General features: G+C 49.5%; 1 protein-coding gene across 1 annotated transcript; it reads right to left on the bottom strand.

The window, feature by feature from the left end:
• Positions 1–328: 328 nt before the first annotated feature.
• On the bottom strand, positions 329–9,888 carry LOC125509259 (respiratory burst oxidase homolog protein E-like). The gene is made up of 13 exons (XM_048674191.2): positions 8,846–9,888; positions 8,559–8,718; positions 8,344–8,392; positions 8,006–8,119; positions 7,392–7,907; positions 6,625–7,023; positions 3,298–3,393; positions 2,168–2,283; positions 1,746–2,082; positions 1,475–1,669; positions 1,256–1,384; positions 1,032–1,110; positions 329–891 (listed from the first exon to the last, which is right to left on the bottom strand). The coding sequence occupies exons 1-13, from the start codon at positions 9,513–9,515 to the stop codon at positions 782–784; spliced, it is 2,970 nt and encodes a 989-aa protein (XP_048530148.1). The 5' UTR covers positions 9,516–9,888; the 3' UTR covers positions 329–781.
• Positions 9,889–22,069: the final 12,181 nt, after the last annotated feature.

Genomic DNA, 22,069 nt, shown 5'->3' on the forward strand with positions numbered 1-22,069 from the left:
TATTGCTCGCTCCCACTTTTCTGCTCTATCTTTCTAGACACCAATATCTGGCGGGAGCGTTTTTTCCCTACAAACTCTCAAATTGTCGTGCAGTTTTAACTAAAGTTGCCATGGCAACTTTACAACTTTACGTGACTTGCCATGATCAAAAGAGAAAACTGCCATGTAATGCAAGAAAATGCTAGCGATTTTGTTGTTGTTGCCATCCGCGTGATCTGGATCCAATAACTGTGTGGGTGTCCCCCGAGACCTCCCCGGGGAACGTTCCCGGTTAACACTTCCCATCTTTCTTCTCATTTCCGGTACTCCATAGAAGATCGCATTCCCAAGGAAGAAAGTGTCAATACACCTGAGTTTATTACCAGCAGCCGATAGGCACAGATGCACACATGAATGAATGCCCGGAAGATTTACATTCAGAATGGCAGCCTCCGGCCCTTGTACATATGCTTTAGCTAGCATTTCATACGTAACTACCTACAACTATACTGTGTACATGTATATTAGTATATCTGAAATTTAACCCAACTCTTTACCCTGCCTCTTTCCTTCTCCTTTTGGATACATCAGCCTCCCTTTACTTTCTTTTTTGTTAATAATATATATTATAAATGGCACTAACTACCCTCCCCTAACAGGCTGTTCTTCTTTATACTATGTACAGTTCCAGATCAGGAAGAGAGAGAGGTCAGTTTGCTTTGCTTCTGTGCAAAAAATTTCCTCCTTCTTTACCGGTGCCTAACGCTATTTTGCAGATCAGAAGAATCAATGCTTCTTCCCATCAGAAGTACTCCTTGTGGAAATGGAAGCGCGTCGACGTCTTGTGGCTCATCTCGTGAGACAGTTTCTTCAGTTCTTTGGCCAGCGTCGGCGCGCCGCAGTAGAACACTCCTGCACGAACCAGAATGATCCTTGGTGAGCAAGTGAATGTGTGGAGTTGATCTATGGACGTCACTTGATTTTAGGAATGTAATGTTGTTGCTGATATCAACTGATGCTAGTGGATAGAATGTCTGAGCGAGAGATCATACCAACTGTTGAATTCGGCTGCTTGGCGGCGATTTTGGTGAAGACTTCCCTCCAGTTTGGCCTGGCAAAGTGTGTCCTCACCTGTCAAGTGCACAGCAAATGTTTCAGTTGCAGGGAGGCAGACATGAAAACACAAACTAATCATCAGATAGTTTGTGGATACTTGAAGACGTGCTTATATGGTGAATATTGTGATCCATTAATAACTGAAAGAAAGAAAGTTTACCCTGGTGCCCGAGACGATGTCGAGACCATGTTTAGCATGGTTCAGAGCTTGGACCATCGACAGCAGAGTTGTTCGTGCATCACGCTCCTCATACACGCTCGTAAGATAATTGTGCAACTCTATGACACCCTGGTTAAGATTGCATGACGAGTAGTTCATTCATCAGTGAAGTAAAAAACATTGCAGGGTTATCTGTAAAAGGAAGGCATGCACTCCTACCTTCTTGTCCATTTCGGCAACCTCATTCATCACTCCTTTGAACCATTCAAACGACATGGGCTCGCGAGTAACCCAGTAAAAATGTGCGCGGCTTGTTCTATATGATCTCTTCCTGTTGCTGCTAGCTGTTGAGACACTGAAGCTGTTGGCACTGTCCTCAGACCTACTAGTTTGAGTAGTCTCCATTGCCAAGTCCTGATAGTTACCGAAAATCATGTAAGCTATCTCAGGAAACTGTCAAAATGCAAACAAAATAGGTTGAAGCAAATACCATCAGCTCATCAGCAAGCTTAATATTGTTAAGTAGGTCCTTTAGAATGCTTATGAACGGTGTTGCTCCAATTCCAAGGCCGACTAGAAGCAGAACATCGTAGTTTCTGAAATCCTGTGCAGGGGCACCATATGGACCATCTACAAGCAATTTTGGTGGGACAGTGGTTCTAGGTTCTGCCGCGCCTAACTCGCTGAATGAAGTTCTTCTGTTCATGTGCAGCGAGTAGTGGTTCTCGGCAAATATGCGCTTGAGCTCTTGCGTCCAGTCTCCATTTGTGCGAATGTGAACAGCGAGGTAGTCATCTCCAGGAGCTGAGGTGATGGAGAAAGGATGCCTGAAGAAGAAAAATAGAGCAGAAGCAAGGTGAATTGCTGTGCTAAAGACTAGGCCAAGTAGAGAAGCAAGAAGGCTGTACACACCATTCAAATGGAGAGATCGTCGGACACTGAAGAAAGATATACTGTCCACTCCTATATCGAAATCCGTAGGGCTTTGACATTTGTATTGTCAGTACACTTCCAGGTAGAAGCATCACCTGAGTGAATCAAGTTTCTATAAGAACATGCACTTGGTTACCTAGTTCCATGCATGTGAACATATTCTGGTAAATGGATGAATATTGCGTGTACATTATTTCATATATAAATTTCAGAATAACATTTAACCCCCTAAAATGATATAGTAAAAAAAATCTGAAACTCATTAAACAGGTTGACTAATATAGTCCCTCCTTCCATCTATATAGGGCCTAATGCGTTTTTCGAGGCTAACTTTGACCAAATGTTAGAGCAATAATATATGACATGCAACTTACACAAAGCACATCATCAAATTCGTATGTGAAAGGAGCTTTCAATAATATAATTTTCACATTATGCATGTCATGTAGTATTAATTTTATCAATAGTCAAAGGCGGTCTTGAAAAACGCATTAGGCCCTATATAGATGGAAGGAGGGAGTAATAAAAAACCACTGTGTTCTTATTCATGCCAATCCTAATGATTGAACCTATTGATTCAGAGACAAAAAAAAATTGATACTACAACAGGCAGAGGAGCCCTCAGTGAAGAATAAATAATGAATAATCAACCTGAAATCGTGGAACTTTTGTATAAGGAGGCTGATATAAAGGGACAGCCAATTTGAAAAGGACAGAAATGCGCGAGTAGAGACTATATTCCACTGCGGATGTTTTATAGTGGCAATATCATTTGTATCCCACAAGACCAACACAGCATTGACCATTTTTAGAAATTGCCTCCAGATGTTGATGGAACTGTTTTAGTCTTATCACACACCAACCAATCCATTAATACTAGTGCTGTGTGTGTGAAGGCACTTGGTGCCTGAAGACCAGGCTCATTTGTGCAAAAGTTTAGTAGCAGTACACAATTATCATATTAGTGGTGCATCTTCTTTCGATCGTTTTTTTTTTATCGATGGAAGCTAGTGCTGGATACTTGCATCTAAGAAATCCACCCACTTATAATCATCAGGAATCTAGTTCTGTTACCTACTTTTTTTACCCTGATTCTGTTACCAACTTACCTTGATGATTTTGACAGTATGAGCATTGGACCGCAAGGCTCGCAGCATCCTCTCGCCGACATAGAGCACCAGAGGGACCGAAATGTACATCCATGTCTGAAAAAACACCAAGAGAAGAAATCAATCACACCATGTCAGCGGGCTGCTGCGGTGATCATCAATGCAGCACCGAATGCTCCAAACAAGGGCCAGCCGTTTGCAATGATTGAGCGTAGTGCAGAAGTCATGGCGGACTACAAACACCGCTGTTTCCACATGATACTGTTCCGAGTAGAAATTTGCACATGGTAATGCACTAATGCTCCAAACGAGACTTCGTAGACAATATGTGCCCCAAGACATTATCTAGAAGAAAAATGAAGCCACTCGAGTTGGCAGCTGTCAGATTACTTGGTGCTTCTAGAACGGCGCGACAGGCCGAGTTTAAAAACCCCCGGGGTGGATATAATATTGGTAGAGTTGAGCTTAGCAAGCATGTTAAGTAGGCTTGTACTGTTGCGAGCACAACCACCAAGAACGTGCTGAACATGGGATTCCTCTCTGACACCCGAACCTTCTTACTACTGAATCATTAGTGTGCAAATGGCGCTTACCTGCCCGCAGTAAAATGCATTAAGATCCTACCCCCATGATGCGTCTCAAAATGGTTTAACTTGCCACTGAATCTCTATCTCTATCCAGCAGAGAAAATTTCAGAGAAGCAAAAGCATTTGGAGATCGCAAAGCGCATCAGAGAACGCAGCGGGCAGCAGCGCATGGATCCCACTACAGAAATGCCCGGCGGAAAGGGAAGAAAAAAAAAAGGAAAAGCGGTGAAACCCCAAAGCGCACACTCCCTCCCATGGATGATGGATTGCACGGGAAGTTTCACCATCACGCGATTCGAGGCCCCTCTCTCTCTTCCTTCCTCTTTTGCCTTTCACTAGCTGCTAGACAGCCTCTTTAATCGGATCCGATCCCTAGAGAGATGCCACCCCCACCCCACCCCATGACCATCCGTCCCCTGCCTCTGCCTTTACAACTCAGCCCCTACCCTTTTTTTTTGGAAGGAACTCAGCCCCTACCCTTGGCCCCGGAGGCACGGCAATAATTTTAATTTTGAGACGCTGCCGCAACCGCACAGCATGTGAGTACGTACAATGAGGCCATTGTCACCTTAACATTGTTCTCGAGTGGGGGTCACTGGTCACGTAGTACAAGCACACCCATTTACAAAGCGAAGCCACCAGGGAAAAAAGCACTTAATCTTATCCTGGCTACCATAATTCAGAGTTGGGTGAGATGGTAATGGGCACCGAGCAAGCCAAAATTAGTGGCGTGCGTAACGGGGGAAAGGTCCGAGGCGGCAGCGTCCACATGTCCATGGACGGGAGTGAGGAGTTCGTGGCAAATGTGGGGGGAGGAAAGCTGCCGGTCGGTGCCGTTCGTCGCGGGCTCGCGGCCGGGGGCAGTAGGTGGGCCGGAATATACTATCTTCGAACGCCATGTGACCTGGGGTCAAAGCCAGTGGCTCCTTTGACAATGTGGCACTCCAGATATATATGGAGGAACCCGGAAAGGAAGAAAATAAGGAAAAGCAGCAGTGCCATACTACTCCTTGTCAGTGCTTGGAGCCAAGACCAAGGCAGAGTTCATCATCGTAAGCTTAAAGGCTAATCCTTTGGTTTGCAGGAATTTCATAGGATAGGATTTTTATAGGAATTTTTCCTTTAGAGCCCTTTGGTTCATAGGAATAGATTCCTATTCCTACACAGGATTGGTTCCTATCCTCCACATTTCATAGGAAAATAAAAAAGAACCTAGACTCAATGGAAAAATTCCTTGCAGATTTGGGGTGCTGGATCATTATGTGGGGCGGTGGTAATTACTAAGATGGGTTTGTGACCGCCTCTCGCTCGCTCGCTCGTGCAGGGTGGGGCAGTAAAGTCGTTGGGCTTTAGGATGACGCCTGGTTGTCCATTTATTGGTGATGGATCAGCCCATGTTATTCGGTGATGAATGAACGGATTATGGATGGGAGATTTATTTCGTGGAGAGTGCTACCACTCCACTCCACTCCACTCCAGTACTGACAACAGTGCTGCCTTCTGTAAAGCAGCTTACGGCTATTCATGGCATTAATAGACAGATCTAATCTAATCTACACTCCTACTCTATCTATCTTGATGATTAGCGTTAGCGATGGTCACCCATTTCAGCACCCAATACAAAACGAAACGCCCTGCCCGCTGTAAAGTCATCGTGGCTAGATCCACCAGCAAGCAAACATAGGACCATGATCACCGAGACTCTTATCTTATCTGCGTTTCCTAACCATGTTTATCATGGTGGCACACATGCGCGCAAATGGCAAGAGTTCAGTCTCCACGATGAGATGGCAAGCGTCCAGACGGTGCTCCGGCGACGTCAACATTGCGGAGCTGGCAACACGACCTAGTGGTGAGTGGAACAAGGAGACGGGCGCAGACCGGAATGGCTCGGCAGTCCGCAGCACAGTGGGATCCGTTCGTCGTGGATCGAGAGCCTCAGACTCCTACCGACACACATCCGTGGGCCGTGGCGTCGCGCGTCAGCAGCTACCACACGCCTAGTGCGGGTGATACACGGCTACTGTCTCGATCTTCCTCTGCCTACCTCGCGCCAAGTCGTCGAACGCGGCCCACATTTATGATCCTAACCGGACAGACTGACCACCATGCCGACCCCATACCCCGTAGGAGTACAGGGCGGAGCACGGAATAGCTGGGCTGTCATGCATTGCACGGCTCACCTCCGGTTTGACCCCGTCGCCACCGACATCAATACTTAAATCGTCTAGCACATGCAGGCAGCTACTACTACCATGTTTTCAGACTAACGAGTGTACAGTATTCTCCTTAAAATTTCTTATATAATAATATCTCGGCTTCGCCTTCTATTTACTGTCGGGGTCACATCACATGGCCGGACTTTTTCGAGGAAGAGGCACGATCCTCCTCTCAACATTCTTATTTCTTTTCTTGGCGCCCGGTTCCTGTCACGGGTAACGGCAAGTCGGCAAGGGCCGTTCCGGGCCTGATGGGCGCGGGGAGAGAGCGTGACATGATGGATCGATCCGTTTTCTAGAAGACGGCAACACGTTCCCTCTTCATCATCAGAAATGTAAAGCGAAGATGGCAACGTAAAGCACCACCACTATACTAGGCCGAAGAGAACAGAACCAAACCGCTCCACAACGGCGTCCGCGAATAAAGCGACCGAGCGCGGACCAGAGCACCGTCGGCCTCGCGAGAGATACGTGTGCTCGAACGAATGAAAAACAAAAAACGTGGGCGGGTGGGCGCGTACCGTTTTCTCGTACCAGCGGCGGACGAGGAAGAGGAAGTAGCCGTGGGCGAGGAGGAGGAGGTAGACGAAGCCGAGGAGGTGGTGGGAGTACCAGAAGGCGTTGAAGCCGGCGAGGCGGTGGAGGGGCGCCGGCAGCCGCGACGCGGAGGCCTCCTTCTCGCCCTTGCGGAACGGGTGGGTGGCCAGGGTGAAGGAGACGGTCATGAGCACCACCATGGCGATGCCCGTCACGCCCTCCACCCCGGAGATGAGCCGCCCGTACGTCGGCTTGGACGCCCCGAACGCGCCCGCCACCAGCCGGTACTCCTCCGGCCCCGACGCGATCACCCGCGGGAAGTCGCACGCCAGATGGTTCCCCGCGTGCAGCGTGATCCCCACCACGATCGCCGTCGCGATCATCTGAAACGGACAAGCATTCCTTGTTACCACCTGAACCTGACCCGCGTCTGGTGCACGTTGCTCGCCACATTCGGTCAGCTACACTCCAGTAGGATCACTAGCTCCATGCCATGGCAGCACTGGGTGGAGTGATAAGAGGACTCGAGCGACCACATGGGCGGCACGCATGATCCAGGGGCGCCGGCGTTCCACGTTACGCGCCAATCATTGCGCGCCACGCTCCCCCCGGCTACACGACGCACCACCGCGCCGCGTCGCCGACGGCGACGGCCGAACCACCCGCCCGGCTCGTCAGAGTCCCGGTGACGGTAGCCACCGCCAGTCTACCTCAGTTACTAATAACCACTGGAAAGAAGGGAAGGTACTACCTTGTGGAAGGTGATGTTGTCGTCGAAGGGGACGAAGAAGCGGGCCCAGGAGGAGCGGAGCCAGGTGAGCGTGTTGCGGCAGACGGGGAGGAGGACGAGCGCCATGTTGAGCTTGAGCGTCTCGGCGGCGCCCTTGGCCGTCGGCAGGCAGTAGCCCATCACCTGGAACGCATCCGTGCGCCGGTACTGCACGAACTTCCACACGAACAGCGCCGCCATGGCCGCGACCCACAGCGCCAGCACCCACGCGCGCCGCCAGTTCTCCTCCGCCGCCACCCGCACGTGCGACGCCGCCCTGGCCACGCCGCGGCCCCACCCGCGCCGCCGCTCCCTCATCCCTTCCCCCCACGTCTGCGGGCCGCTGCCGTCCTCCTCCCCCTTGGCGGCGGGTGGCACGGCCCCGCCGGCGCCCACGCCGAGGTTCTGGCTCCACTGCGCGCCGCTCGCCGTGCTCAGCGGCCGGCTGTAGTTCATGTACGTGTCGCGCTGGAGCAGCAGCGTCTCCAGCTGCCACAGCTGGACAAAAAGCCATCACACGTGTCATCCAGTCGTCCACGTAGCTGCGTACGTACTGTGTACAATTAAGTCCACACGAGTACACGTATTGTACGCACCTCAATGTAGCCGAGGTTCTCCGGGTCGAGCTCCTCCATGATGAGCGCCGCGTACTCCTCCGCCTGCTCCTTGAGCTTCGCCAGCTTGTTCGCCGACGCGCTCAGCACGATCAGCTGCTCGGACAAAACAAAGATCAAAGTTTCTTCAGCGAGAATTTTTTACTACTTTGGACTCGACGAGTGAAGCAGAAGCAGCGGCGCACGTGAAAGTAACAGCAAAGCCGTGACAGTTACCGCAGCGGTAATTAACTAACTAACTAGTAACAGTAACAGCAAGCGTGACTGTAATTGGAGAAGAAGCTTCTTAAACGCTATGGCAATGGAGAAACGAAGATCACCTCCTGTACTTCCTCCCTCGTGATCCTCCCGTCCACGTTGGTGTCCACCCTGAGTTGAATTTGGGGCAAAACAAGAGGAAGAATGAGCATCGAGAATCCGGGACGCGGGAGCTTGCATCGGAAGCCGGGAATGGCCGGCTAAAAGCGGTTGCTTGGGATCCGGTGAAGGAAAATGTAGTATGGGTGGGGAATTCGGTTCCGGTGGTGGTGCTTACATGTCGAAGAAGATCTGGAGCCGCGCGTCGAAGCTCTGGTCGGAGATCTGGAGCCAGAAGTCGTAGAGCTCCTCCTTGGTGATCCGCTCCAGGCTCTGCCGCCGCCGCCGCGCCAGCGCGTCGAAGATGCCCTCCGCGAACTCCTTCGAGTCCACCATTCCTGATCATCGATCGACAGGCACGGCCAAGAACATCATCGCCGTTAATGGTTGCGCAATGGGATGGGAGGAGTGCAGAGTGCGGTTGTTGCCGAGAGAGAAACAGAGTGGGGGAGCGGGATGGTGTACCGATGCACTCGCCGAAGTTGTCGCGGGAGAGGAGGCCGTCGTGGGCGAGGGCATTGAAGCGCTCCTCCACGCGGCGCCACAGCTCCGCGGCCTCCAGGGAGCCGGTGGTGCGGCTGATGAAGCGGAGGCCCTTGAGCGCGCGCTTGGCGCCGGCGCGCGACCGGTTGACCCGCGCCTGGATGCGGCGCCGCTCGCGGGCCGCCATGGCCGCCTCCCGCTGCAGCTCGGCGGGCGTGGGCACGCGCGGGGAGGGCGACGGCGCGGGGGACGGCGACCGCAGCCACGCGAACTTCTTCCGTATCCGCGAGGACGTGGACGAGCAGCGGCTGAGGGGGCCGCCGCCTCCTCCCGGCGCCTCCGGCGTGTGCGGCATCGCGGCGGCGCTGTAGAGCGCGGCCCTGGTGGGCGTGACGCTGCGCACCACCATGGACTCCTCGTCCAGCTCCAGCATGACCTCCACCAGGTCCTCCTGGTCGGCGAGGAATGCCGGGAGCATGCCCCCGCCGCCGCTCCCCCCGGCGGCCGCGGCGAAGAACTCGTCCCCATAGGCGGTGGTGAAGGACTCGTTGTCGGAGGTGTCGGTGTTGGTGGTCTGGTCGTCCGCCAGGCACTCCGCGATGCGCCGGTGGCCCGTCCGCCGCGCGTTGCTCCCGCGCGACGGCGTCCACATGGCCGCTCCCCGCGCCCCCGCCCGCGAGACGTGCAAGAGGAAGAAGAAGCAGAATAAAAATAACCCGGGGCTCTGCTCTCGGTGGGGGCTGCAATGGTAGTTGCGGTGCGGCCGCTTGTATTATGATACGCGCTCAGCTCGCTTGCTATCTCTTCCCGTCGCGCCCCGTGGGCTGGCTCGGCTTGTCGTACGCCCGCGCGCCCGCCGCGGTGACCACCTCACCCGGCGCGGTGACCACCTCTATCTCCTTCTATTCCTCGGCGGCGCGCATGCACGCGCTCGCGGTTTCGCTGGGCTTCGCGGTGCGGTGCGGTGCTCGGGTTTGCTGCTGCCTCTCGCGGACGCTTTATCTTTATACCAAGTCGATATCGCCGCTCGTCTCCGAGGCCCAGAAACGAGCTGCGGGTGCCACGGGTTTGGCCTGGGGCGAGCGCTGCGGTGCTCGGTGCGGCGGCAACCTGCGTACGCGCGGCTGGCCGGTCGGTGTGGGGTGGGGTGGGGTGGGGCTGTGGAACGTGGACCGGACCGCGTTCGGCCCCGGAATCTCAGATGCTTCCAAATGGGTAAAAATGAAGTGGACTGGCGGGAGGGAGCGCCTGGCGACCGTCGACTGTCGCCGTGTGGGTTAAACGGGAGAAGATAGGGGACCGTTGATTCGGAGGGAGACTCTAGTTGCTGCAACTTTGAATAGTTCGTCCAAGAAAAAACTATGAATAGTTTGGTGTTTCTTTTTGCCATGGATTCAGATTTCACACGTACTGTTGCAAATGGGCGAGTAGAGAAAAGTCCAGTATATTTTCAGTCACAATACAATTTTTCTTTTCTTCTGAATATGAAGTTGGGATACAAGTAATGTTGAAATACCCCTGAGATATACAATTTCATATTGACACGAAAGCACTTTCTGATCGTTATTTGGCTCTACCCGCTTCAGTCGGAGTTGATGGGAGTGATTGCTCTAAATTCTTTTTGTATCGAATTCCGGAAAGGATTAGTGATGGAAAGAAAAAACACATATGTCTATCCTATATACCGAAATAGTCCATTCCCACTACTTCTATAATCTGAATATGCACACATGACGCGTCATCAAAGTTCCACCATCACATGCACGGCAATTATATTTCATTATTAGTTGATCCCCACCAATTCTATTTATTTCAAATGCACACATGTCATCTTATCGAAGGTCCACCCAACATGCATGAAGAAAAACTATTATATTACAACCTATACTCGATAAATATTTTTTAACTTCACAATAATCCAATACAATATATTATATTTGTTTTTAGTTATATATATTATTAATCCAAATGTTTCATACAATCAAATATATTGATACATATTGCAACATATTCCCGGTGCAACATCTTATTGAAATATATTGCACATTCTATGTTGATTTGCGCAGGAGAGCACCGGCATCGATCTTGAGAGATGTGAACAGATTCTTTGTTGCGGCAAAGTGCACATTCTATGCATATCCACTAGACGCGGCGACTATGGAAGCACTAACCATGAAGGATGGGGTCTACCTTGCATACTCCCTTGGGATCAATAGGTTGCAGGCGGAATCCGACTCTATGAAGCGATCACTTTCTCTAAAGGCCAATCACAAAGGTGGGACTCGGAAAACGGCAATTTATGCGGATTGGGTGGACACGGCGGTGCTAATTGGGACTGTTGGATACAAACATTGTCCTGGAGAAACTAAAGGCGTTGCTCATGGACTTGCTAGCTTTAGTGGTCGAAATAATCTTTCTTGTATCTGGACGATCATCCCCCATATACTTGCTTACTCGGAAAACTCGCGAACGATGTAAGTGTTGCTTATAAAGTAACAAAGCTAGCATTGAAGAAAAAAAGGGCCCTAACAACCCCTGCCATTTTTATTGAGAACTATGTAAATATTTTTCGTTACCGTGGATTCGGCGGTTGCTCGAGGGAAGATGTCTAAATCATGTACTGAAGGTGTCAGCTATTGGAGTTTTAATGATGGCGTCATTTGTTTCTCTGGGATTGAGATAGACATCGCCCCCTATCAGCAGACGCATTGATTTTTTTGTCCTCTGGCCAACTTCTCCTCCGGTAAGCTGATCATACGTCGTCGACGCCACTGTCCTTCTCCGTATTCGGTGGCCTCCCCTGCATCCTCATCCATTTTCCTGCATCCTCCTGTGATGATAGGAGCCGCCATTTCAAAGAACAATATTCCTCATACAGTGTTCATTGTATAGACGTTTAGGTAGGCACAAATAAAGCTTGTGAATACACCTAGCCAACGTACGAGCAGCAACCGCAAGATGAGAAGTTCACCTCTTGTTTGGGAGCATATGTCAAACCTTGCCGGGTTAAATGCCGGATTAAGATTATGCTGTTGCTCTCGAGGGAAAATGGGAGTACTGATTTATTTTTAATAAATACAGGTCAACTACCGGAGCTGCCGGCTGTTGCAATGAAGTTGTGGTACTACTACTGTACTACTACTTCGTCTTGCGTACGTAGCCGGAAATGTCTCCAAGAATATATTGTTGTTGTGTCAATTACTGCTGTTGTTTTCGTAGAAAATGCAATGGAAAAGAAGCTAGTAGCCCGGTTCGAAAATAAAACTCTTCACTCACGTACTACTTACGTGCATCAATTATTGATTGATGAAGGATAGTACTCCCTCCGTAGACTAATATAAACGCTCTCATGTTAGTTTACAAAAGACGTAATAACTAGCAAAGCGCTGAATGTGGGCGGGGTAATGTACGGACGCCCAGACCAGAGGCTCAGGAACTCTCAGGTTAGGCTCCTCATAATGTTGACTCGAAAAATCTGAATTATAGCGTGAACATTGTGACCAATAATTAACAAGAAACCACGTGGACAGGAGGAACCATTTGAGCGCCTAGCGCGGGCCGGCAGCTTGCAGCGCGGTTCCGAGTCTCCAGTGTCACTGTCAGCAGTAAGAGGGGCCCTCTTTCCCTTATACTACTATGATTATGATATGAAGCTGACTCAGACTGATGAGTGATCACTCTGTCTGATCCTTCGTTTCGTCATGCAAATGGATGTCATTTGGTCGCTTGCAGCGTGGAATGGCATCGTTTTGATCAGAATCCATACGGAGGTAGGTGGGTAAATGTTTTTGTTTGTACCGGAAAAGGACAGTAAGAATTAAGGAAAGGTAAAGCAGGCGCCGTGAGGGCCAGGGTTGGTAGCCGGTGAAAAGTTGGCCACTCAACTGAATGCGCCGTGTAAAACACGGCTGCCAACGTAGATCACATTCTGTCAAAAGTTCATAGACAGATGGCCTCCTCTCCATGCAAAACTTGCCTCGCAACCGCCGGTCGATTTAATTGGCCGCGGTTGTTCACGCGATTCCACAGCGCACAGTACGTTATCTAGAAGGCTCATGCAGCAGCAGCAGCAGCAGCTGGTCTTCACTTGCAAGCTAAAACTGCAGAGCTTTGGCTTGTTGCACCACTGGCACGGAAGATCAGATCTTGTGCCGTTGTGCGGTACCGTCGAGGACAGGGGGTTTGATTAATTAAAGATCGTCAATGAATCGGGAACAGTCGGGGGCGGTACATTAGTTGGGCAGTAGAGATTAGGGGAGTGAGTACAGAGTGGTAAGTGAAAGCGAGGGTCGTACGTTGTATACGTACCGTTGCTGTTTCGCGTCAACGCCGTGGTTGGCACGGCGGCGACAGGCCGACCGGAGCACAAAAATTCGGGGCCGGAAAGGCGGAAACCGGCGCCATGGCCTTTTCAGGGCCGGTTTAGGGTAGTGGCATCCTGGTCTGGTCTGCTCATGCTTGCCTTGGAGTCAAGTCTAGCCGTGTCTAGCTTTGCTGGATGGTGGTGCACGCACTAGTTAGTTTGGAGCCCACCAAAGCATGCCGTTAACTGAATTTTGTTCTCGCACACCCTTTTGCGTGACACCAGATCAACGAAAAACGGCTTGGTGCAGGCTCTTTTGATTCATATATCAACACCAGACCATGAGTTGAACAATACATTTTTGTTGGAACACACGAAAAAGATTTTCATCCCGCTATATAGATAAAGCACAAATACACGCCCGAAGGACTACTACCTGATGATGAAGAAGCCCTCAAAGAAGCAAAAATTAGAAGAAAAAACAGACAACATACATTGGCAGAATGACGACATCACTGAGCAAGAAAATAGGAGGAACTAAAGACTACAACACAACACGACCAACACCACTTGAGTTTCATGGCCACGCCCTCGAGAGGGAAACGACACAAAGCGTCGTCGTCGCAGCGTCCGGGGAAGTGGACAAAGGTTTTCACCTAAAACCGTGACGTGGAAGCAAAACCACGACACCATCCTCAAGGGGAAAGCGGCACCACCGGGCGTCAACATTGTTCGTGCCAGAGTGCAGAGCTTTCACCTGGTTGCTTCCCCATACAATGAAGGAGCCACATGCACACAATCGGCCGCCGCGAGGAAACAGGGACCTCCAGAACCAGCTTTGGGCCCTTCCCCTACCACAACAAGGCGCCAAGTGCACCCACCACAATGCCTCTTGCCGTCCACACGACTAAGAGGCACCGCCATGATCACTACGGAGAACTGCCGGAGAGCCCATTGAGTAGACCGCCACTCGAGGCGGCTGCCTCGGCATCTCAATTTGAACTTCCCGCTAGCACTATAACACGCGACCGCCATCGCCCAGAGGGGAGGCAAATACGTCCCCTCCAACCCTCAGGTCCCATCACTCGGCTGGCCGGAGGGGGGCCATAGCCGGGTAACACTATCGCCACGGCTGCCCAACGAGTAAGCACTGGACTGCATGAGGGGGAAAAGCCCATCATGTGCAAGGAGAGGGTTGTCCTGATGGAAATATGCCCTAGAGGCAATAATAAAGTTGTTATTATTATATTTCCTTATTCATGATAAAGGTTTATTATTCATGCTAGAATTGTATTGATAGGAAACTTAGATACATGTGTGGATCCATAAACAAATACCGTGTCCCTAGTGAGCCTCCACTAGACTAGCTCGTTGATCAAACATGGTTAAGTTTATTGATATTGCTTTCTTAATGTCAAACACATATTCCTTCGACTATGAGATCGTGCAACTCCCGGATACAGGAGGAATACCTTGTGTGCTATCAAACGTCACAACGTAACTGGGTGATCATAAAGATGCTCTACATGTATCTCGAAAGGTGTCTGTTGAGTTGGCATGGATCGAGATTAGGATTTGTCACTTCGAGTATCGGAGAGGTATCTTTGGGCCCTCTCGGTAATACACATCACAAGAAGCTTGCAAGCAAAGTTACTAAGGAGTTAGTTACGAGATGTTGTATTATGGAACGAGTAAAGAGACTTGCCGGTAACGAGATAGTAACATACCGATAGACAAAGGGAATTACGTATGTTGTCATAAGGTTCGACCGATAAAGATCTTCATAGAATATGTAGGAACCAATATGGGCATCCAGGTTCCGCTATTGGTTTTTGACAAAGCGCTCGCAATGTGCTTGGCCGAGGACCTACGCACACTAGTGGGCCACCACCAGAGTGCCTTCATTCGTGGATGATCCCTACACAACAACTTCATGTTGGTGCAATACACGGCGCGACTGCTACACGCACTTAAAGAGCCTATGATAATGCTAAAGCTCGACATCTCAAAGGCTTTCGAATTTGGTAAAGTGGCCTTTTCTGCTTGAGGTGCTCAGGCGGATGGGATTTGGTACGAGGTGGATAGCATGGATATGTGGTCTATTAGCAACTTACTCCACATGAATCATGGTAAATTGCATACCTGGGTGGCCTATCCTCAACTGTCAAGGAATGAGGCAAGGATGCCCGCTATCTCCGATGATTTTATACTTTGCATGGAGCCGCTGCAAGGACTTTTCAATCTAGCCGCCCAAAGAGGGCTGCTTGCACCTCTAGCTCACTCTAGTATACATCAAAGGGTATCCATGTTTGCGGATGACATTATGGTATTCTTCTGGCCCAGCAAGATAGAGGTAAATGTGTGTGGAACGATCCTGCAAGCCTTCGGCCATTTCTTAGGGCTCTCGGTGAATATGATGAAGAGCGTGGATGTACCAATCAGGTGTTCCCGGGAGGACGTCGCGCTGGTTTGTTCCTCACTCGAATGTGTGAGCTCATCCTTTTCGTGCAAGTATCTGGGCTTACCGTTGACTCTCGGCAAGCAAATGGCCACACAATTGCAGGGGCTAGTGGACTAGAGGGCGGCCCTGCTTCCGAAGAGTGGCCTTCTCATACTCATAACGCCAGTCCTATGCGCATTTCTGATACATGCAATGATGGCTATGGACATACCTGCGAAGACCCTAAAGGCCGTGATCAAAATCTGCCGTGGGTTCTTGTGATGCAGCACATCAGAGGCGAGCGGTAGTAATTGTGCGTGTAAGGGTATTTCCCTACTTTGTGTTTTGGATGATGATTACAACCCTTTGTTGGTATAATCGTGTGCTAAGTGCTTCAGGTACTCAGTGTTTAGGCGTACATCGGTTAGCTATTCTCTCTGGAAGGAAAAGATCGAAGACATAGTTTTCTACGTTTTTTATCTCTTTGGTCGTAGGGAACCCGTACTATCAAGAGGGAATCCACATTAGGAGGTGTTGGGGATTTTTCTCACGTACACTCTTGCCTCACCCCTCTCTTGCCTTCCTTTTGCTGAGAGAGAGAGAGCTTCCCTTCTCTCCCGCCTCTTGCTGTGCCTTCCCAGCGGTTGTACCGCTCGCTTGAGCGGTTGTACCGCTGGAACTTTGGCGCTTACCCAGTCTTGTTCGAGCGGTTGTACCGCTGCCTCCGGCGGTGGTACCGCCACCTTGCTCCTCAATGACTGCAGCGGTTGTTCTGACCAAGTACCGCTCAACAACCGGTCTTGCCTCTGTTGTGATGCGGTACTTGGGCGGTAGTGGCCTGGTTGGTCCGGTTGTGCCCCGCACACCGGTACTACCGGTGCCCCGAGCGGTTCTACCGCTTGGGACTTAGCCGGTCAAGCGCCCATGGCCAGGCGGTTGCACCGGTCGTGTACTGCTCGACTATCGCACTCTAGGGTGACTCCCTTCTGTTTCAATGCGGTAGTTAAGAGGTGGCTGGGCAGTTGTTCCGGTTGTTCTCTTTGACCGGTAATACTGCCTGCTCGCACGGTTGTACTGCCAGGTAGGGTTCTGTTGGTAAACTGCGAGGCCCGGTTGTACCGGGGCGAGGACCGGTTGTACCGCTGCAGTACAGAATACACAGTAACGGTTGGATTTTTAGGGTTGCTATATAAGGGTGGTTCTTCCACCTACCACATTTACCTCTTACCTCTCTCACTCGACCATTAATGCCACTCAAGCTCTCTTGCCCGATCTCTCTCTCTAGCCACTCAAACTTGTTGATTTGCTAGGGATTGAAGAAGGAGACCTAGATCTACACTTCCACCAAAGGATATTTGCTTCCCCCATAGTTTCTTCTACCTCTTGAACACTGCATTGGTTTTCCCTTGAAGAGGAAAGGGTGATGCAGTAAAGCAGCGTAAGTATTTCTCTCAGTTTTTGAGAACAAAGGTATCAATCCAGTAGGAGACTACGTGCGAGTCACCTCGTACCTACACAAACAAATAAGAACCTCGCAACCAACGCGATAAAGGGGTTGTCAATCCCTTCACGGCCACTTGCAAGAGTGAGATCTGATAGAGATAATAATAATAAGATAAATATTTTTGGTATTTTTATGATATAGATTGAAAGTAAAGATTGCAAAATAAAATAGATTGGAAACTTGTATGATGGAAAATAGACCCGGGGGCCATAGGTTTCACTAGTGGCTTCTCTCAAGATAGCATAAGTATTACGGTGGGTGAACAAATTACTGTCGAGCAATTGATAGAAAAGCGAATAATTATGAGAATATCTAGGCATGATCATGTATATAGGCATCACGTCCGTGACAAGTAGACCGAAACGATTCTGCATCTACTACTATTACTCCACACATCGACCGCTATCCAGCATGCATCTAGAGTATTAAGTTCATAAGAACAGCGTAACGCCTTAAGCAAGATGACATGATGTAGAGGGATAAACTCATGCAATATGATGTAAACCCCATCTTTTTATCCTCGATGGCAACAATACAATACGTGTCGGTTCCCTTTCTGTCACTGGGATCGAGCACCGCAAGATTGAACCCAAAGCTAAGCACTTCTCCCATTGCAAGAAAGATCAATCTAGTAGGCCAAACCAAACTGATAATTCGAAGAGACTTGCAAAGATAAACCAATCATACATAAAAGAATCCAGAGAAGATTCAAATATTGTTCATAGATAAACTTGATCATAAACCCACAATTCATCGGATCTCGACAAACACACCGCAAAAGAAGATTACATCGAATAGATCTCCAAGAGAATTGAGGAGAACTTTGTATTGAGATCCAAAGAGATAGAAGAAGCCATCTAGGTACTAGCTATGGACCCAAAGGTCTGAGGTAAACTACTCACACATCATCAGAGGGGCCATGGAGTTGATGTAGAGGACCTCCATGATCGATGCCCCCTCCAGCAGAGCTCCGGAAAAGGCCCCAAGATGGGATCTCTTGGGTACAGAAGGTTGCGGCGGTGGAATTAGGTTTTCGTGGTGCTCCTGGATGTTTGCGGGGTATATGGATATATATAGGAGGAAGAAGTATGTCGGTGGAGCAACGAGGGGCCCACGAGGGTGGAGGACGCGCTCCCTGCCTCGTGGCCTCCTCGATTGATTCTTGACGTCCACTCCAAGTCTCCTGGATCACGTTTGTTCCAAAAATCACATTCCCGAAGGTTTCATTCCGTTTGGACGCCGTTTGATATTCCTTTTCTAGGCAAAAAACAACAATTTGGGCTGGGCCTCCGGTTAATAGGTTAGTCCCAAAAATAATATAAAATTGTAAAATAAGCCCATTAACATCCAAAATAGATAATATAATAGCATGGAGCAATCAAAAATTATAGATACGTTGGAGACGTACCACTTTCTCGTGTGGATTTCGTTACTCTTGGGTGTTTGAGCATCCTAGACGGTTGAGTTCACCTTAGAGCCATATTCCATTGTGGTGAAGCTCCATGGTTTCGTTGGGAGCCTCCAATTTAGTTGTGGAGAGAGCCCCAACCTTGTTTGTAAAGGTCCGGTCGCCGCCTTCAAGGGCACCAATAGTGGAATCACGACATCTCGCATTGTGTGAGGGCGTGAGGAGAATACGGTGGCCCTAGTGGCTTCTTGGGGAGCATTGTGCCTCCACACCGCTCCAACGGAGACGTACTTCCCTTCAAAAGGAAGGAACTTCAGTGACACATCTGATACGTCTCCAACGTATCTATAATTTTTGATTGTTCCATGCTATATTATATTCTGTTTTGGACATTATTGGGCTTTATTATACACTTTTATATTATTTTTGGGACTAACCTATTAACCGGAGGCCCAGCCCAGAATTGCTGTCTTTTTTTTGCTTATTTTAGGGTTTCGCAGAAAAAGAATATCTAACGGAGTCCAAACGGAATGAAACCTTCGGGAACGTGATTTTTGGAACGAACATGATCCAGAGGACTTGGACCCTACTTCAAGACATCAACCAGGAGGCCACGAGGTAGGGGGCACGCCTACCCCCCTGGGCACGCCCTCCACCCTCGTGGGCCCCCTGTTGCTCCACCGACGTACTCCTTCCTCCTATATATACCTACGTACCCCCAACCTACTAGATACGGAGCCAAAACCCTAATTCCACCGCCTTAACTTTCTGTATCCACGAGATCCCATCTTGGGGCCTATTCCGGAGCTCCGCTGGAGGGGGCATCGATCACGGAGGGCTTCTACATCAACCATAGCCCTTCCGATGAAGTGTGAGTAGTTTACCTCAGACCTACAGGTCCATAGTTATTAGCTAGATGGCTTCTTCTCTTTTTGGATCTCAATACAAAGTTCTCCCCTCTCTTGTGGAGATATATTCGATGTAATCTTCTTTTGAGGTGTGTTTGTTGAGACCGATGAATTGTGGGTTTATGATCAAGTTTATCTATGAACAATATTTGAATCTTCTCTGAACTCTTTTATGTATGATTGGTTATCTTTGCAAGTCTCTTCGAATTATCAGTTTGGTTTGGCCTACTAGATTGATCTTTCTTGCAATGGGAGAAATTCTTAGCTTTGGGTTCAATCTTGCGGTGTCCTTTCCCAGTGACAGTAGGGGCAGCAAGGCACATATTGTATTGTTACCATCGAGGATAACAAGATGGGGTTTATTTCATATTGCACGAGTTTATCCATCTACATCATGTCATCTTGCTTAAAGCGTTACTCTGTTCTCTTGAACTTAATACTCTAGATGCATGCTGGATAGCGGTCGATGTGTGGAGTAATAGTAGTAGATGCAGGTAGGAGTCGGTCTACTTGTCTCGGACGTGATGCCTATATACATGATCATACCTAGATATTCTCATAACTATGCTCAATTCTGTCAATTGCTCAATAGTAATTTGTTTACCCGTCGGGAATACTTATGCTCTCGAGAGAAGCCACTAGTGAAACCTATGGCCCCCGGGTCTATCTTCCATCATATTAATCTTCCAATACTTAGTTATTTCCTTTGCCTTTTATTTTACTTTGCATCTTTATCATAAAAATACCAAAAATATTATCTTATCATATCTATCAGATCTCACTCTTGTAAGTGACCGTGAAGGGATTGACAACCCATTATTGTTGGGGAACATAGCAGAAATTTAAAACTTTCTACGCATCACCAAGATCAATCTATGGAGTAATCTAGCAACGAGGGGAAGGAGAGTGCATCTACATACCCTTGTAGATCGCTAAGCGGAAGCGTTCAAGTGAACGGGGTTGATGGAGTCGTACTCGTCGTGATCCAAATCACCGATGATCCTAGTGCCGAACGGACGGCACCTCCGCGTTCAACACACGTACAGCCCGGTGACGTCTCCTACGCCTTGATCCAGCAAGGCGAGAAGGAGAGGTTGGGGAATACTCCATCCAGCAGCAGCACGACGACGTGGTGGTGGTGGAGGAGCGCGGGACTCTAGCAGGGCTTCGCCAAGCACTACGAGAGACGAGGAGGGAGAGGGGTAGGGCTGCGCCAACAGGGGAGGAACTTCATGTGTTGGGCTGCCCCTTTGCCTCCACTATATATAGGGGGAGAGGGAGGGCTGCGCCCCCACCTAGGGTTTCCACCCTAGGGGTGGCGGCAGCTCCAATCCCCATCTGGGGTGGCGGCCAAGTGGGGGGGGGGAGAGGGAGGCGCACCAGGCATGGGCCTTAGGGCCCATCTGCCCTTAGGGTTTGCCCCCTCTTCTCCCTAGGCGCATGGGCCTTGGTGGGGAGGCGCCCCAGCCCACCTAGGGGCTGGTCCCTTCTCACACTTGGCCCATGTATGCCTCCGGGGCCCGTGGCCCCTCCCGGTGGACCCCCGGACCCCTCCGATGGTCCCGGTACACTACCGGTGATGCCCGAAACACTTCCGGTGGCCAAAACCATACTTCCTATATATCAATCTTTACCTCCGGACCATTCCGGAACTCCTCGTGACGTCCGGGGTCTCATCCGGGACTCCGAACAACATTCGGTAACCGCGTACATACTTTCCCTATAACCCTAGCGTCATCGAACCTTAAGTGTGTAAACCCTACGGGTTCGGGAGTCATGCAGACATGGCCGAGACAACTCTCTGGTCAATAACCAACAGCGGGATCTGGATACCCATGTTGGCTCCCACATGCTCCATGATGATCTCATCGGATGAACCATGATGTCAAGGATTTAATCAATCCCGTATACAATTCCCTTTGTCCATCGGTACTGTACTTGCCCGAGATTCGATCGTCGGTATCCCGATACCTTGTTCAATCTCGTTACCGGCAAGTCTCTTTACTCGTTCCGTAACACATCATCCCGTGATCAACTCCTTGGTCACATTGTGCACATTATGATGATGTCCTACCGAGTGGGCCCAGAGATACCTCTCCGTTTACACGGAGTGACAAATCCCAGTCTCGATTCGTGCCAACCCAACAGACACTTTCGGAGATACCTGTAGTGTACCTTTATAGCCACCCAGTTACGTTGTGACGTTTGGCACACCCAAAGCACTCCTATGGTATCCGGGAGTTGCACAATCTCATGGTCTAAGGAAATGATACTTGACATTAGAAAAGCTTTAGCAAACGAACTACACGATCTTGTGCTAGGCTTAGGATTGGGTGTTGTCCATCACATCATTCTCCTAATGATGTGATCCCGTTATCAACGACATCCAATGCCCATGGTCAGGAAACCGTAACCATCTATTGATCAACGAGCTAGTCAACTAGAGGCTTACTAGGGACATGGTGTTGTCTATGTATCCACACATGTATCTGAGTTTCCTATCAATACAATTCTAGCATGGATAATAAACGATTATCATGAACAATGAAATATAATATAATAATAACTAATTTATTATTGCCTCTAGGGCATATTTCCAACAGTCTCCCACTTGCACTAGAGTCAATAATCTAGTTCACATCG

This window comes from Triticum urartu, chromosome 5A, assembly GCF_056163025.1.
Source record: "Triticum urartu cultivar PI428250 chromosome 5A, HENAU_Tu73, whole genome shotgun sequence".
Taxonomy (NCBI): Eukaryota; Viridiplantae; Streptophyta; class Magnoliopsida; order Poales; family Poaceae; genus Triticum; species Triticum urartu.

Excerpts from the sequence above, each read along its gene's own strand:
- LOC125509259 (XM_048674191.2), bottom strand. The coding sequence starts at position 9,515 with ATGTGGACGCCGTCGCGCGGGAGCAACGCGCGGCGGACGGGCCACCGG. Across the intron at positions 3,394-6,624 it reads GCCGCTGGTACGAGAAAACG|ACATGGATGTACATTTCGGT; the intron begins GTACGCGCCCAC and ends GTGTTTTTTCAG. Across the intron at positions 1,111-1,255 it reads ACATCGTCTCGGGCACCAGG|GTGAGGACACACTTTGCCAG; the intron begins GTAAACTTTCTT and ends TGCACTTGACAG.